The 17970-nt window shown below is 39.0% G+C and overlaps 3 protein-coding genes across 5 annotated transcripts; 1 reads left to right on the top strand and 2 right to left on the bottom strand.

Moving 5' to 3' along the window:
- Positions 1 to 2181: 2181 nt before the first annotated feature.
- LOC125195334 (protein ENHANCED PSEUDOMONAS SUSCEPTIBILITY 1-like) lies at positions 2182 to 3636 on the bottom strand. Its single transcript, XM_048093496.1, has 5 exons — positions 3555 to 3636; positions 2954 to 3231; positions 2869 to 2884; positions 2582 to 2769; positions 2182 to 2517 (listed from the first exon to the last, which is right to left on the bottom strand). The coding sequence occupies exons 1-5, from the start codon at positions 3634 to 3636 to the stop codon at positions 2182 to 2184; spliced, it is 900 nt and encodes a 299-aa protein (XP_047949453.1).
- Positions 3635 to 4576, top strand: LOC125195333 (extensin-like). Its single transcript, XM_048093495.1, has one exon. It carries the CDS (start codon positions 3635 to 3637, stop codon positions 4574 to 4576), a length of 942 nt encoding a protein of 313 aa, XP_047949452.1.
- An 8588-nt stretch (positions 4577 to 13164) lies between these two features.
- On the bottom strand, positions 13165 to 17548 carry LOC125194189 (mitochondrial Rho GTPase 1-like). 3 transcript variants are annotated; one of them, XM_048092265.1, is made up of 8 exons: positions 17408 to 17548; positions 17130 to 17297; positions 16847 to 17050; positions 15718 to 15861; positions 15443 to 15619; positions 14568 to 14636; positions 13649 to 13742; positions 13165 to 13567 (listed from the first exon to the last, which is right to left on the bottom strand). In XM_048092265.1, the coding sequence occupies exons 2-8, from the start codon at positions 17256 to 17258 to the stop codon at positions 13404 to 13406; spliced, it is 981 nt and encodes a 326-aa protein (XP_047948222.1). In that variant the 5' UTR covers positions 17259 to 17297; positions 17408 to 17548; the 3' UTR covers positions 13165 to 13403. The 3 variants fall into 3 exon arrangements, 2 of the variants coding, with proteins under 2 accessions (XP_047948222.1, XP_047948223.1); XR_007171725.1 differs by having other exon boundaries at positions 13514 to 13567; positions 13649 to 13772; XM_048092266.1 differs by lacking the exon at positions 13649 to 13742.
- Between the last annotated feature and the right edge of the window lie 422 nt (positions 17549 to 17970).

The following is a 17970-nucleotide window of genomic DNA, read 5'->3' as shown; positions in this document are numbered from 1 at the left end:
GAGATTGCTTCACACCAGCACTCACAAAAGATCTACCACACAAAGAACTATGGAAGATCACCAAGAGATAGCTAGAAGATCATCGGAGGAGAAGGAAGAGAAGAGAGAGAAGCTCTGAGTCGAAGAGAGCAGAGAGAGAGAGATGATCAGAATGAGAACCGACAACAACCCCATTCTCACTTAACACAAACAACCCTACATCCAACGGCTTGGAAGCCATCATCCAAAGAGAGAGACACGTGGCAGCATCTGGTGAGAGGGGTTAAGTAATTGGGCTCAGCCCAATTAATAACATCTGGGCTTAAGAAATAACACAACCCAAATAATAGTCCATCCAAATATCCAACAGCTCCCGCAGCGGATTTGTGGCCATTGGTGTCGGGGCTCAGTGGTTTTTCTTGCTGAAACAACTGCCCACTTTGGGGGTTTTGCTTTTTGGTATTGAAGATTGCAACTTGAATTTCTGGAGAAGTGGGAATAAAGAGATGAAATTTGGAGGAATTGGATTTGTTTGGAGATTTTGAATAAATTTTTTTTGACCCTAATTCTATTATATATTTTTGATTTTAAATTAATATTTACTAAAATAATTAAGATTTTAATTAGTGACTTAAAAATCAGAATTAAAAGTATAATTTGGTCAAAATTGAGTTAAATCCGTTGACTGTTATAAAATTAACAAAAATTTTGATGGATGACCAATTGTGATTCGATTTGAAATGTCCAGGACCAAAAAATCCTAAAGATAAAGTTTAGGACCAAAATCATAAAATGACCATATGTTCATGACCAATTTTGGCTTTCTCTATCCTAAAATACATTTCTAAATAAAATTTAAAAACAAAGTTTCTATCAATATTTTTTCTGCATCAGCTCCTGATAATTTAAAAACCAAGTTTCATCAATATTTATTCTATATCTGCCCCTGCAAAATATCGATAAAATTATTAATTTATGACTGGGTACAGATTTGATATCCAAATATTGACTACATAATTTTTAATTTTGACTTAATTAAAAAATATATATTTAGTAGTCTCTCCGTCCGCCATTAGGAGTCCCGGTCACTTTTGCACACCCGTTTTGTAAATATCATAATAAATAGTTAAAGTAGAGATATGGTAAAATAAGAGATATTTTTAATGTTGAGAAGAGTGTTAATAACATTATTTTCTCTCTTAATTTACCATTTCTCTACTTTAACTATTTATTATCATTTTTACGAAACGAGTGTGCAAAAGTGACCGAAACTCCTAATGACGGACGAATGGAGTACTATATAGGAATATTAAGTACTACTAGCATACAAGGCGTATTGATAAATTGAAGGTCCAGTGCCGCAAGATTTTATATTCGGGCCCAAAAATTAGCCTGCATTCTGGGCCCATTTGTGGCCCTATTCGAAATTATTTTTGTTCGACTTAGGCCCGTTCTTGTTTGTCGCTTGCTGTCTTATTACTCAACTGTAATACTAGGGTGAATTGAATTTAACAAGGACAAACACTGAAAACCTATAATGATAAAGTCATCAAACCCTCATAAATGAGTAAAATTTTGGTGATCCTAATATATTGCGATATGGTATACTAGTCAATAATAGTAAGTTAATACAAATAGGGAAAATATATACATTTCATACAATACTTTCTAAAATTTATGTTAAAAATCAGAATTCGTATATTTACATGCCTACATGGCAATAACTATTATTATAATAATAATAATAATAATAATAATAATAATAATAATAATAATAATAATAATAATAATAATAATAATAATAATAATAACCCTATTAATTTACACTCCATAAAAAACCATTAGTGACAATGTGACACAGTAGCATAAACTTTTTTTTATGTAGAATAAGTCTGTCCATAGTACTTCAATCCAACTATCTACTTGTCACAAATTTCTTTTCGATAGGTTCACAAAACATTCATCAGATTTATTTACATGAAGTAGTGATAAAATGCAAACTTATATATTGTACAAACTTCAAACTATGATTTGGACCGTTAGAAAATGTCAACAGATGATTAAAATACATCAACAGAAAATGTCAATATAGTTTCAAAACGTTTTCAACACAACATCAACCGTTGACATTGAGTTGACATTTTCTGTTGATATATTTTTGTCATCTATTGACGTTTTTTAACGTTAAGGTGTAATTATTAATCAATTTTCCACAGTAGTAACAAACTCCATGAACTCAACATCCTCTGCCATGGCACACAAAGTCTCCTTCAACAAACAGTCTTCAACCTCCAAGCTCCCATCCGGCCCCGCGAAAACCGTTACCCTCCCGTCGAAACTGCTCCCCCTTCCGCTCCTGGCCGCCACAGGCGGACCCCACCTGAAGTCGTTCCCATACACATCGAACCTCAGGGAGTTTATAAGTATGAAACGATTAGTTGGGATAGTGTCAAACTGAACAAACTTAGGCTCCTTCGCCCAACCGCTAAAGAACTCCTTCACCTTCTCCGGCCCCGTCGAATTCACCATTCTGTTTATCTGCAACGCAGTCCAGCCCAACCCACGACCCAAGTCCCTACACATCCCTGGCATCCAGGGTTACAAACCCTGGGATAATCGCATTCCCGAAGTACTCGTCGGGGAGGGGCGGGCTAATCCTCCACCTCGTCCCCATCGGAAACTCGAATGTCGTCTCCTCGCTGAGCCCCGCCGAATGGCATCGTATCATGGATCGCCACAAATGGGTTATAACAGCTTGCAGCGACGAAAATACACGAAATATTTTCGTCGCTGTTTCTTTTGGCAGTCGTTTTCAGTTTTGCCACTTTTTCTTTAGTGAGACAAAACACTGTCTGACTCAATTCCACTGTTGACGCGTCAGTAGCAGACACATCAGCATCAACAGCTAAATTGTTTTTATCAGGTGTTGGTCGCGGATGAAAACATCTCTCACCCCGACCAGATCCAGATTCACCTGGTCGCGGCTGAGGATCGGGGGCGTCGAGATCGACTCCCTGCTGCTGCGGGAGATCTCGACCCAGGAGTTGACGAAGTACCAGAATGCGGTGCCGTCGCAGAGGAGATGGTTGAGGGTGAAGCCGACGAATGACCCATCCCCGAGATTCATCACCTGGACGGCAAGCAGAGGCTGGGACGCGCCATCCTTGTTGCGGATCCCGGGGAGGGGGAACAAAGCGGGGGCTAGGTCGGTGCCAGACTCATTTACATCGGCCACGGTGAGGACGGAGGCGTCTGCATGGACGAACGGGACTCCACCCTCAGCTTGGCCGCTGTCGAGGAAGAAGCAGGTGGCGTCGTGATACGATCATATTAGTATTATTATTATATCTCCATTATTTAGTTTACTAATAATTTATCATATCTTCTATTTAGGTTATTATTGATTTACCGTATCTTTATATTTTCTTGTTCCTTAAGTTAGGGTATTTACTCTTTAGTATTATAAATAGGACCTATTGTTATTCTCATTATTCAATCAATAAAATAATCGCTTATCACCTTTCTTGTTTTCTTTATCGTTTTTCTGCAAACCCTAGTTGTCGACGGGATTTTGCCTCCCGAGACTTCTAATCTATCTTTCGGCATCGCGTTAAGGAGATTATCCTTAACAATTGGTGCTTTCATCCTCGAACTCATGACCGAGGTCAATCTTCGTTCGTGGTCGGAGATATCGCAAGCATCTAAAGGCTTGCAATTGAATTCAACTACAGCAACGTTGGAGCAAATTCTCGCTAGGTTCGCCCGACTCGAGACCCGATTGGTTGAGCATGAGCGCAGGGTAGCAGCAACGCTTCCTCCGTTGCAACCCGAACCTGATCCTCCTGACGCAACCACGTTTGAGCAGTCTCACGCTGCACAACTGCCCCGACAATCTCTGCAACCACAACCCTCCTACCAGCCGCCTCCATTATATCAACCCGATCTGGAACCGACATCACTATACGGTCACCCGCAATTCATCAACGCTGGATTTGCGACCTACGAACCACCCACCCCGGTGTGTTACCAGATGCCTCACAGCCAGCCGTCGTACATGGGTCAGTTTCAACAACCTTCGACTAATTTGGAATGGAGTCTACCTGCGCTGTCCCAACCCCCATACACGACTCACCATCAGCAACCGCAGCTTCCTCCTCCGAAAACCTACCAGCCGCCGCTGTCGGCGTCTCCAACCACCTGCCAGCAGCCGCCTCTAACATCAGCCGCTACCACCACCAGCCTACTCCACCAAAACCACCAGTTGCAGCCTCCAAACGTCCACCAGCCGTCGTCTCCATATAGCCACCAGCCGCCACCGCCTCCTAACACCCACCAGCCGCCGACGCCGCCCTACGTCCCGCCGCGTCAAACTACGGCTGCACCCAAGGCACAGTGTCACAACTACCCCCAGCCGCCACTACCCTACCTCCAGCAACGTCCCCAATCCTACCGGCAGCCACCGGTAACAGCAGCTGCCGCTGTAAGCCTACCCCACCAAAACTACCAGCCTGATGGACAGCAGCCTTCACCAGCAAGGCCCCACTCGGCTGGCCACCGCCACCTCCGCAACACTCGTTGTCTGGCTGGTCTCCGCTGAGTCACGGTCGTTCAGCAGCCCCGCTTGTTGAGAAGATGAACTTTGAGTTCCTAGAAATATTAGAGTCACAAGATATTGGAATAAAACAATGTAGAGTTTCAAGGAATATAACATTAATATTGTTATAGTTCCAATTGTTTAAGTTCCTAGGAGCATTTACTTTTCTATTCCTATAAATAGGAATGTACATTGTATCACAGATCATTCAACTCAATACAACCTCTTGTCTTCTATTACTTTCCTCTCTAGATATGATGCATGAACCATTTAACATGGTATCAGAGCAGGTTAGGACTCAGATTAGGTATCATCACTGTCCATGATACCTTTCTCGGCCCTCCTATTCTTTACCTTTATTTACCTTTCCACATCTTAAACCTGCACAAGTAGCGTACAATGCCAGAAGAAAATATCTGAACCGAAACCACAAACATAGCCATGGCCGACAAATTTGCCCGACAATTCGCCAATTTCATGCGCAATAGTTTTGCGATGAATCAATCCAACACAAGTCCACCAGAAACTGATTTCGTGTCATACAAAATTGACACACATCCCCTTGACATCGGGGTAAACAAATTGAATGGAGAAAATTATGCTTTTTGGTCCATGCTCATGAAGACGGCGATAAGCGGACAGGGAATGGTCTCTCACGTTACCGGAGTGCCTCCTTCCCCACCGCGAACCGATCCAACTTTCGAACGGTGGCAACAAGCCGACCACTGTGTTTTCACATGGCTAATTCAGAACATCGAGTCTCGACTGGTTAGTCGAATCTCACAACATCCGACAGCCAAGCACATCTGGGATGCTTTGGCTGACACGTACGGGGGCAGAGGAGATGAAATCCAGGTCTATGATCTCCAGTTTAAAGCAAGCACACTGAGACAAGGAAGCAGTTCATTAGATGAGATATGGAGCAAATTGCAACAAATTTGGATCTCGATTGACCAAAAGCAGAAGAACCCAATGAAATACCAAGAAGATATGGAGATTCACGACAAATTCATACAAGATCAGAGAGTGTGTCAATTTGTCTATGCAATTGATAGCAAATATGAATCAACCAAGAGAGAAATACTGAAGTTAGATCCACTTCCCTCAGTAGACTTCGCATATAATCTCGTCTAGCAGGAGGAGACGCGCCTCCAAGTGCTACAGCCGGCGAACAGCACTGGAGCAGTCACCACCTGGGAATCGGGGCGGGTCTCGCCGTCCGTGGGTGGCAGAACAACACCAGCGGCTCTCGGGGTGGAGGACGCGGTGGCAATGGCAGAAACCGGCGGAGTGATGAAGAAGACAAGTCGAAATTAGTTTGCTCCCACTGCAAACGAAAAACACACACAAAGGATATATGCTTTGAGCTCATCGGCTATCCAGATTGGTGGGAAGAGAAAGATGGCAAGCCACCACCATCGCCGCCGCGAGCACCCTGGAACCGCGGCGGGTACGTTGCCGCAGCTGTCGGATGAGGTGGAGGAGTAGCTGCGCATGTCGGTCAGGGAGGTGCACCGATTGGCGCCACTGTCCAGCCGGCGATGCTGCTGTCCAGCCGGCGAGCATCACAGGGGCGGCGAATTTCGTCGGCGGAGGGAGTGGAAGCATTATCCATGGCTGGAGTGACGAGTTATTGGGAGAAGAAGGAGGGGCGGCGCATCACGGTACATGTAAAATAGGGATTGGGGGCTCCTTAATTAGAAAACCCCAAGTTTTTAAAAAATATCAAAATATTCCCCAAAGTTTTCACAAATGGCAGAATATACCCCACCAAAATATTCAGCCACAACTAGCCCCTAAATCTCCTAAAAACTCCAAAAATGCCCAGATTTTGTTGCAAAATAAATTTCAGCCCCTCAAGAAGCTTGGTTTTGCGTGTTTAGTGTCCAATAATCATGAAAAAAATGATAGATGGATATATGACTGTGGGGCAACCGATACAATAACATATGATGCCTCAGGCCTCACCGATCTTCAGAAACCTCAAAAATCTCATATCCAAACTGCCAATGGAGAATTTACGGTAGTTGAGGGGGCTGGGACTGTCAACATATCACCCACTCTACAATTGTCAAATTGTCTCTATATCCCTTCGATGTCTCATATACTCATATCCATCAGTCATGTCACTAAGGAGTTGAATTGTACATTACTAATGCAGCCACAATTTTGTCTATTACAGGATATCCGAACCGGGGAGATAATTGGGCGTGGCACTGAACGCGATGGACTCTACTACGTGGATGAGATAGCTCAAAAAGGAACTGTCATGTTAACTCACGGGTCAGCCGACCGGAAAGCTTGGCTTTGGCATCGGCGTTTGGGACATCCTTCTATCGGTTACTTAAAAATGTTATTTCCAAATATTATTCCTAAGCATGACTTGTATTGCGGAACCTGTTCTCTTTCCAAAAGCCATCGAAATTCTTATCCTTTAAATCAAACCCGTGTTGAAACCTTGTTTTCTATGGTACACTCTGATGTTGGGGGCCCGCACCAATTATTGGGGGGCAAGGTCTTAGATACTGTTTAGTGTTTGTAAATGATTGCACTCGCATGACTTGGGTATATTTCATGAAACATAAATCTGAAGTTTTTTCACACTTTACCCACTTTTATAATCTCATCCAAACTCAATTTCAAAAAATCATTCAGATTCTTCGGTCAGATAATGGGGGGAGGGGGGAGTTCGTAAATTCGAGTATGAAGCAATTCTTCCAAGAAAAAGGCCTTATACACCAAACTACTTGTGCTTATACTCCAGAGCAAAACGGTGTAACCGAAAGAAAAAACCGATCTCTCCTTGAAATGACTCGTTCCATGCTTATAGAGTCAAAAGCCCCAGAACATTTTTGGCCCGAGGCCATTGCCACCTCAGCATACCTTTTAAACCGACTGCCCACAAGTATCCTTCAACACCAAACTCCGCTACAAGTCCTATCCACCCTTACTAAAATTCCACCACCATTGACCCTCGAACCTCGTGTCTTTGGATGCTCTGTGTTTGTCCACATCCCTAAACACGAAAGAACCAAATTATCTCCATGTGCTATTAAATGTATTTTTATAGGATATGGGGTGAATCAAAAGGGGTATAGGTGCTTTGATCCAAAATCCAACCGCATGTTCACTACAATGAACTGTAATTTCCTTGAAGCCGAGTATTTCTTTACCCACCTTAGTGGTCAAGGGGAGAATAATATTCAAAGTAACAGTAGTACGGACCCGCTAAGTTGGATCTCAGTGCCAATGCCAATGTCAAGCAATCCTGAGGCGGACCTAACAGAGAAAGCAGTAAGCAATTCTGAGCAAGTCTCTGATGTGGTAGGGTCTATTGTGGAAGGTGACATCACCTTAAATATTTCTCCTCTAAGGTTATCTAATGTAAGTACTCCTGTGGATACAGATAATTGTTTGGCTAACACTGTAAGTGCAGAAGAAAATTAAATTGAGGCCGCAGAAAGGGAAATCGAGGAAGTCGAGGTCGACGGAGTTGACCCTGACACTGGGAGATACATACTTCCACCAAGGCCAAACAGAGGAGTTCCACCCAGAAGGTATACACCAGATAGGATTGAAAGAAAAAAGCGCTACTCTATTATGAACCTAGCCAAAGGCCATCTGTCAGAGATGGCTCGGGCTTTCGAGGATGCACTATATGAGGAAGAAGAAATACCACAGACATGGGAAGAAGCCATGCAACACAAGCATTGGAGGGAAGCAATGAAGAAAGAGATTGATGCACTAATTCGAAACCACACATGGGAGAAATGTGTTATACCATGAGGAAAACGACTAGCTGGTTGTTGATGGGTCTTCACTATCAAAAGAAGACCTGATGCCTAATGGCTCGATAGAAAGGTACAAGGCGCGACTTGTCGCGAAGTAGACTATTCTGAGACCTTCTCTCCAGTAGCCAAGATGAGCACTGTTTGAGTATTGCTATTTGTTGCTACTAATAGGGATGGCCATTACATCAGTTTGATGGGACGAATGCCTTCTTGCATGGTGAGTTGAAGAAGGAAGAAGAAGTTTACATGGAGGCACCTCCAGGTTTTGCAACAGATTTTAAAGTAGGTGAAGGGTGCCGATTGAGGAAGACCTTGTATGGATTAAAGCAATCTCCAAGAGTATGGTTTGGGAAGTTTGTTGGGGCAATGATTAGCTATGGATATACACAAAGCAATTCAGACCATACTCTATTTCTGAAGAAGCGAGGTGATAAGATCACATGTTTAATCATATATGTTGATATGATTATTACAGGTGACGACCTAGAAGAGATTGAGGATTTATAGAAGAATCTATTTTAGGAATTTGAGATGAAGGACTTGGGGAATCTCAAGTATTTTCTTGGGATTGAAGTGATAAGGCCAGACAAAGGAATTTTATAGCGACAAAGGAAGTATATCTTGGACATTCTAGCAGAGACTGGCCTACTGGAGAGTAAACCAGCAGACTCTCTTATGGCAGTTAATCATGGATTACAAATCAGAGAAGGAGCCAAGTTGACTGATCGTGTCGGTATCAGCGACTAGTCGGAAAACTCAAAGATCTCTCGCACACTAGGCCAGATATTGCTTATGCAGTTGGGGTTGTAAGTTAGTTCATGCATAAACCGCAGATGGAACACATGGAGGCAGCACTTAGGATTTGTCGGTATTTGAAGGGAACTCCGGGACATGGAGTGTTGTTCGCCAAAAACGGCATCTTGAGATTCACGGTTATACAGATGCTGACTGGGCAGGAAACCCGAATGACAAGAAGTCTACAGCAGGCTACTTTACCTTTGTTGTAGGTAACTTGGTAACGTGGAGAAGCAAGAAGCAGAAGGTGGTGGCTCTTTCAAGTGCCGAAGCAGAATTTCGTGGGATCAAAAGTGGGTTGACCGAGATATTGTGGCAAAGGAGGTTGATGAAAGAGATTATTTTCTGTCCTAGCAAGTGCAAGTTTTACTGTGATAACAAAGCTGCTATAAACATCTCACAAAATCCAGTTCAACATGATCGAACTAAACATGTGGAGGTAGACAGACACTTCATCAAAGAAAACATTGAGAAAGGGATTGTTGAGCTTCCTTTTGTCGCTCAGAAGATCAGCTTGTCGACATTCTGACTAAGGCAGTTAATTCAAAGAGCTTTGAAGATGTGCTTTCCAAATTGAGTATTGGAGACCCCACCACTCAATTTGAGGGGGAGTGTTGAGAAGAGGAACTTTGAGTTCCTAGAGTCACAAGATATTAGAATAAGACAATGTAGAGTTTCAAGGAATATAACATTAATATTGTTATAGTTCAAATTGTTTAAGTTCCTAGGAGCATTTACTTTTCTATTCCTATAAATAGGAATGTACATTGTATCACAAATCATTCAACTCAATACAACCTCTTGTCTTCTATTACTTTCCTCTCTAAATATAATGCCTGAACCATTTAACACCGCCGCCCGCCGCGGATATCGCTATCTCAAAGGGGACGATAGATTCCTCTCTTTCGGGGTTGAATTTATTTGGGAGGTTTGATAGGGAACAAGGGAATTTTAATTCCGTATATGGACCTCGAATGAAGGTGCACGAAGGAGAGGGGTCTGATTCATCGATTTTAGATACACAGATTGAATACTCATGCGATGATGCCAAAATTTTTGACTGCTCGAGTTCTTCTTTAGATTCATATGATGATGTTGAGGCATCTGTCCGTTCCTTTTGTGATTTGCGAATGAGGCTTTCCAAAATTTCAGCTACTAGCGTAGGCAAAACCTCGGAGTATATGTTGCACGAAGAAATTAAGGATGCATATGCTTCTACTTGTACGGTAGTCTCAAAGATTCAGCCAACACCTCCGCCGTTGCCTATTTTCTTGCCGATTGAAAGTTATTTCAAGGTTTGGCTTAAGGAAAGGTGCATGATAGGTTGGATATTTTGAAATTGTGGAAGATGATGAACTCTTCTTTGATAAAAGAGGACACAGATGGTTTCTATGTGGATTTGCGTATCTGTAATGTTGCAGGTATGAATTATCGTTTAGCATTGCTCGACGCAGATGCACGGTTGATCCCTCCTCTGATGGACTCGCGCTGTTTGAGCATTCGTGGTCACGTTGACAAGATCCCCAATTTAGCGTTGAATTATCACGAGCCCCAGTGAGGAGACAAAGTTAACATGTTATTAATTATGAGGAATCAAATCGTTATCTTTAGTAATGATTGGCAACAAGAACAAATTAAGTCAGTCAAAACTGCAGATAAATAATTAACATCATGCAAAAAAAAAAAATTCATACTATTGTTAGCATTTCGAAAATCATTTTTATGTATATATTTTAACAACTAACACAATCAGATTACTAACAAATACCGTAATGGAGATAATACATAAGTATATATATATATTTGACTATTTCCCAATTACCATACAAATTGATCAGATAAAATGTACAGAACTTACCTCTGTATTACCCAAATCAATCCCATTATTTATATTTTGAAGATTTTGGATAATCACTTTTAATGAAGCTTATCTCTTATATCATACACCAAAGAATTAAATATGAGAAAGAAACAAATGATTGTGGGCTGCTACTTAATAGGTCCATTCTTCAGGAAGAAAAATTTCTGGAGAAATATAATCTTCCGTGTGTTTGTCTAACTTGTCACCAATATTTTCTTCTTCAATGTTCTTGGTTTGCACTGTGTGAGGAGGAAAAACACCAATTTTTTCATTAAAGTATAGTTAATACTCTAAATAAAGCATAAATTTTTAATGGGTAAATTGCAAAAAAAAAATAATGAATATTTGTCAAATTCTAATATGTCGTTATTCTGGAAATCAACAGTAAAAAACCATGAATTATACAAGTCATAGTATTTTATCAATTTTTGATTTGTCTTTATTCTAGAAATGCTATGGTCAAATTATGATTTGTCTTTATTAAATGGTATGGTAAAAAACCATAGCATTTTATCAATTTTTCTATGACAAAATGTTTTAATTTCAAACTCGTCATATGTTGTCGATTTGACTTACACATAAGTTGATTTATTTGCTAAGTATGATGAGACAAATAAAAAAATTTATGTGTGGTGTTATTCCCGTTGAATTTTTCAAATGTTATATTAGATACAATTAATTTCAACTAAATTAGCCTTTGTGCATGGGAAAATTGAAACAACACCAAAATTTAACTAAAATTCATGATTTTTTTTATGTCAATTAATCCTAAATTATATAGGTAATGAAATAACCTTGTTGTGGCTTAATTTCTTGACCATGTTCGTGGACGTTAAGATTTAGTGCTTGAATCACTCGAGAAGGCAGCAAAACTGAAGAAAAAGCTGCAAACCAACAAAAATAATTTGCAATGATTTCATATCGACTTTTATATTTATTAAACATATATGATCATGACCCATTTTCTTATTTTAATTATTAGCATAAGTTCTATTGATTTACATTATTAGTATTCAATATCCTATTATTCTACTAGCTAAAGTAGTGTTATTCTTCGTATCTAGCTGGCTTTATATATTGATTTTATAATAAAATGTGAATGGAATAAGTTAATGGAACATGAGATTTACTTAATATTTAAGATAAAAATAAAATATGTCTCTTATTATAAGACGGACGAAAATGACAAAATATGACATTTATTGTGGAACGAAATGAGTATTTATTTGGTATGACTCAAATACTATAAAAATTATTATTGATATCATCAATTTTACAATTAAAAAAAAATCAAAGTTCAATTTATTGACTTTTGTACGGGATATAACTTTTTAAAAAGTTAATAATTCGATTGAATAATGACTAGAGGTACTTATATCTTTTTATGTTGTTATTATTCTCAAAAGTTCGGCTTACCACAATGCATCTTGATTTATCTTCACAATTCCAAAATTACATTTTATCTCACATTGTATATCCCATCTCCATTCATATAACTAATTAATCTCAAGCCTCATTTTAGCTCATGTTATATTGTTTATGTCATTATTATCTAATCTTATCTATTTAATCAATAAATATTAACTGTTGTTGTAATTTTGACCTAGTAAGACTATATTCACCATTTCTAAAATATATATTCCATTCAAATAACAAAACACACCACTATCATAAGAAAATATAACAAGACAGATAACCCAATATTTTTTATATAAAAAGTAGAGAAATATTATTATTAAGTACAATACCGGGCTTCTTGGTGAATTGAAGGTCGGTTTCATGTCCACGTGGAATAAAAACTCCATACCCACAAGATTTTCTCTTCGGGGCCAAAAAAATAGCCTGCATTCCGGGCCCACTTTTGGCCCGATTCCAATTACTTTATGCTCTTAGGCCCGATCTTGTTTGCCCGTGAAACTGTATTAAATAGGTGAAATTAACCATTTATTTTCTAGAATGTTTCAATTAAAATTCCAAATTTCCTTCTCATCCTACCATTCTACTTTCATACATTAACACAACAAGCTCATTAATTATTAAATGAAAAAAAGAACAAAATCCAAAACCACTATATATGGATTTTAATAAACGTCACGAATTAAATTTATTGAGACAGGTTATTTTACTATCTTAACAGTTGAAAGAATAATACAATCAAACAAATCCATCTTTTTTCTTTCCCGATAACTTAGCTCATTTAAAAAAAATGTAAAATGATTCCCTCCTATATCAAAAAGATTACAGAATAAACAATAGGATAACATTCGAGGCCTCAAACTATTGTAAGGCATCACACGCTTTGCCTTTCACGAAAATCCATCCCCCAGATCGATTTTCTCAAAACTCTGGTTCTTTTTTCTTCGCGATTTGGTGGTTTCCCAACTTAACAACATAACTGCAGCGACAGCTCACCTCCAGCCGTGACATACTGCACTGCGCCGTCGTGTGTCCACCCTGGGATGCTACTGCCGTTCAGTTGAAAGAACGCAGAGGATGTTTCATTCCAGTCAGTTGGTGGGCATTCGAAATCCGAATTCTGCAGAGTATCTGAAGGAGAAGAAACAAAACAATGGTGAGTTAAGTGATTGAATTGGGTCTGATTAATGAGAAGTTACTTGTTTTTTTTACCTGCTGAAGCTAAAGCTAAACATAAGCATGTGATGAAAATATTCCTCATCTTCATCTGAATTCTCTCTCCCTCTATAGACTTGATGTTGTCTCTCTAAATATAAGAAGATGGAAGGCTCTTTCCCTGAGTTATTTTGACTAAATTAACAGTTGACAAATTGGGAAGAATGCTATGAACAGGCCGTTTGGAACAACTTCACGAGACGTGTGAATGTGATTAAACAACTATGAATGGGCCTTTTCTTTAAAATTTAAACCAATCAAAATGGAGTATAATATTAACATGTTTTCCCCACCTATACCAACCATAACAAAAATCAGTAACATGCTGGATAAAATTCATAAACATTTGATCCAAAAACCTGAAAGCCACCTAGGCTTCACAAAAGAGAAGTATTGTAATGTAAAATTTCTAAATGGAACATACTTCCAAGTTGAGAAGCCATGGACCGCCTCATATAAAGAGAATGCATTTCGTGTCAATCGCAAGAAAACATAGAGAGATATAAAAGTATGCCTTATAACTAGTTTTACTAGTGATTAAAAAGATGTTGGGTTTCAAAACAATAGGCAAATAAAGGCAATTATTAGCCAGAAACAAAATTATCTTCAAGAAATATACTGTTCAACTTGTTCTTCTGTGATTCTTCCTTTTCCTTTTTCAGTAGATAGGTATATTTGTTTGATTTATGGTTCAAATATTCTTAATCCAGCAACGCAACGATTAAGTGTAACGTATCTCAGATAAATGGCATGAGCAGCACCCAAACATCAAAACAAGACTAAACAAGCACATAAGTAATTGTAAATGACATCTACTGAGGGGAGTATACCAATTATACAGAGAGACACGTATGCGTCAATGAAGTAAAATGCACATTCTAAAAGAACTAGTAAAAAAGTAACGAGATAGACATACTTTGTCCTCATCGAATGTGCTGAAGATTCCCTTTAGAAACTCTTCTGCTTCACTAGTTAATTCAACACTCTGCAAGCACATAGAGCATAAAAAAGCATAAAGTAAATGATTACATAAGTGAAGTATTAGAAAGATAGTGGAATCAGGAATGATATAGTACATGTGTACATCAAGTCTAAACATATGCCACCATCAAATAATTATAACTAATAACTACTTGAATTCATGACTGTTTGGACTTAATGATAAGAGGCTGAAGATAAAAGAAACATATATCATCCGTTTAATTGGTTTTAACTTTTATGGGTTGTTCTCTACCTATATACAAGTACCACACTTTACTATACCTCATCAAACAGTTAAAATATTTATTCATTTCTTCATTCTGAAAAACTCACTTTAAAAATGATAAGATTTGAGGATCTTCCACCAACTCGACACTAAGCTACATACACCTCATTCACTAAGATTTTATGTTGATTCTAAGAAATATTATCAGTCATTGCTCAATGAACATATACACAACTGGCAATTACCTGATCTGGAGCCTTTTTTTTTTGGGAAAGGATAAGTAATCATCCCCAAGTTTTAGCTCATCATTGTAACCAAACTTCCTCAAAACGGTCCATGTGGTCTCAATTCGTCCTTTCTCTATAAAAAGAGCGTGAAGAAAAAGAAACCTGTTAAGGTAAGACCAAGTTCATTCACCCCTTCAGGCAACTTTCTCGAACCACACTCTTAACACCCACTATTTCCGCAGGTTGTAAAGGAGAGTTGAAGCACTTCACGTAAGTAGAATAAATTATATAGTTAAAGAAAGGTAAAGTAGAAACTTATCACCAGTTTTCTAGAAAAGAAGAAAATTAAAATAATACCTGAAATTCATTTAGCTCGTCATCATTGAGAGCACCATCCATATCAAGATCATAAAGAGTGAATATCCTTTTCAGTGCTCTCATGCATCGTAGCCTTAAAGCTTGGGTTTCTTGATCAAACAGAGGAGCTGTAGGGTGTAGGATAGCCTTTTGAGCAAGGTAGAACACTTCTTGGATCTAAAACAATTTATAAAGACTTCAGTTATCTGAAAATTCACATTTATCAAGGAAATTTCAAATGAACGTCATAAAACAAGTCAAACATTATCTCAAACCTGGAGCATATTAGCTGCCGAACATTCTATGTAAGTCTCAATCTCCCAAAACTGCTGCATAAGCGGCATCATTTCAACACTCAAACTGTACTCTTCATCTCTCCTATCGAGCTTGCAACCAGCCACAGTTACCGGTGCTATGACCTAAGCAACCCCAATCGGCAAGCCGCATTTGAGTTCACATTAAACAACGACAAACACCAATTCAACACAACACCACATAAAACAGATCAATTTCCTCAGCAAATATCAGTTGCAAGTGCAAAATAAACATCCGTAGCTGCACACACATATCAGGTAACCATACAAATTAAACTTTTAAGATAGTGAACAGTTAACAAAGAAAAGAGGCAGTTTCTGTAATATAGATTCAGATCAAACTCCTAATTTTTGAAACCAAACTCAAACAGATTCTCTTATCAGCTACTTTTTAAGTGTGTGCTACCAAGAAGATTCAGCAGGATAATCAAGCTCCATTACTATGCAGAGATCAGCTCTAGGTAACAACTAGCGGCACAAACATTCAGTTATTTTATACATTACCAGCAAGAGCAACATAGTTTCTTCACCTTCTAATTTAATCAATTAAGATGGAAAAGGATAAAAGAAACAATAGCTCATACTAATTGCCTCCCCATTACAAAAGCTCCACCCGACCAGGTGATATTTTGTGTAATAATTCCACCCGGGCGGGTGGCATTTTATAAATCTAGCTTCCACGCTACAAACCATTTCATCGAAAAAATAATCTTAATTGCAAATAGTATATTTTAAATGATATTTCCCCTAAAAGAAAACAACCACACCAAATTACGAATATAAGAATTAAAAAATGGTATGGAATGAACAAAAATTTCTGGTTTCCACAGTTAATAAGTCACTTAATCAAGGGTATAACTGTATAAGCTATAAATCAAAATAGCAAATCCACTTCTTACCCCTTTAAACATTGCATAAGTAAAAAAACACTGACAGGAGGATTTGCCATACATAACTTAACAATGTTAGTGATAAAAACATAGTAGCCAAACTGCAAGCAAAAGACTTGTTCTAATACATCATATCAAGTCGACAGAATGTCTAATAGTTAACAAAATAGACAATAGCACAGATATAGTAGGAATTAAGCCTCTGGTTTAGCAAACATCCACTGATGGAGTTCCATCGGTTCACATATGGGGTGATGCACAACTGCTCGGATAGTTTCCACTTCTGCTTCTTCTCCTTCTTCGACAACTTTTTTTACAGCTAGAGTCAAAAATAGCAGATCGTATGGGAGTTCCACAGTCACAACCTTGGTAACTTCCACAAGCTCAAAACTAGTTTTGTTTTCCTGCAAAAACATGTTTCAATAATAAATAAACTACACCTGATCATCATCATCAACAGACATAGCAGGCATAGTAGCATACCATTTCAAGATTGTCAAGATTGATTCCATCAATGGCAAGCTTGGCTGCCTTATTCACATAGTCAATATCGTATGGGTCGTCGAGATGAGGCCACCGAACTGGGTCGAAACACAAGGGGCTGCCCCCCATTTTCAGCCTTGAAGGAAGAGTCGTATCCACATCAAAACCCTACATTACCATCATCAATCAATCAATTACTCAAAACTCCAAATTAAACATGAATATAATCCGACAATTACTCAAAACTCCAAATTAAACATGAATATAATCCGATTTACATGTATCGCAGAAGAGCATTGTGGTCGTAAGGCGTTGGATCGATATGCTCCACGATCTCATCATTGCTGGAGTCGCTGTCGTCGCTGTCGTAGTCATCATCACCAAACACGAGCACGTCCGTGGTCAACGGCCGCTCCTCCACATAAACGTAATTTTCGCGTTCGTATCCCATCTTTTTTTTGTAGGGTTCAAGTATTCCATATCTATCGTCGAATTTATCTACCACCAGAACTACCACCAGAATCGCTTTCGAATTCATCTACCTTCCTCGTTTTCTTTTCTGAACTACCACCAGAATCGCTTTCGAATTCATCTACCTTACTCGTTTTCTTTTCCGAACTACCACCAGAATCGCTTTCCGATACACCATATCTATCTTCGAATTCCGTTTTCTTTTCCTCGGCGGAACCACCACCAGAATCGATTTTCGCATTCTCGCCGCCACCGGAATCGAATTCCGCAATCTCACCAACGAAATCGGTTTCCGGTATATCATATCCATCTTCGAATTCCGTTTTCTTTTCCTCGGCGGAACCACCACCAGAATCGAATTCCGCAATCT

The sequence above is a fragment of the Salvia hispanica genome, chromosome 6 (assembly GCF_023119035.1).
Source record: "Salvia hispanica cultivar TCC Black 2014 chromosome 6, UniMelb_Shisp_WGS_1.0, whole genome shotgun sequence".
Lineage (NCBI taxonomy): Eukaryota > Viridiplantae > Streptophyta > Magnoliopsida > Lamiales > Lamiaceae > Salvia > Salvia hispanica.
The sequence above is the reverse complement of the archived record's forward strand: the minus strand, read 5'-3'. Positions and strand labels throughout refer to the sequence as shown.

Excerpts from the sequence above, each read along its gene's own strand:
- LOC125195333 (XM_048093495.1), top strand. The coding sequence starts at position 3,635 with ATGACCGAGGTCAATCTTCGTTCGTGGTCGGAGATATCGCAAGCATCT.
- LOC125194189 (XM_048092265.1), bottom strand. The coding sequence starts at position 17,258 with ATGGGGGGCAGCCCCTTGTGTTTCGACCCAGTTCGGTGGCCTCATCTC. Across the intron at positions 15,620-15,717 it reads CGGCAGCTAATATGCTCCAG|ATCCAAGAAGTGTTCTACCT; the intron begins GTTTGAGATAAT and ends AAATTGTTTTAG. Across the intron at positions 13,743-14,567 it reads GCACATTCGATGAGGACAAA|AGAGACAACATCAAGTCTAT; the intron begins GTATGTCTATCT and ends TCTTATATTTAG.
- LOC125195334 (XM_048093496.1), bottom strand. The coding sequence starts at position 3,636 with ATGAGTTCGAGGATGAAAGCACCAATTGTTAAGGATAATCTCCTTAAC. Across the intron at positions 3,232-3,554 it reads TAGATTAGAAGTCTCGGGAG|ACGCCTCCGTCCTCACCGTG; the intron begins GCAAAATCCCGT and ends TCGTCCATGCAG. Across the intron at positions 2,518-2,581 it reads ATGCGATTATCCCAGGGTTT|ATAAACAGAATGGTGAATTC; the intron begins GTAACCCTGGAT and ends ACTGCGTTGCAG.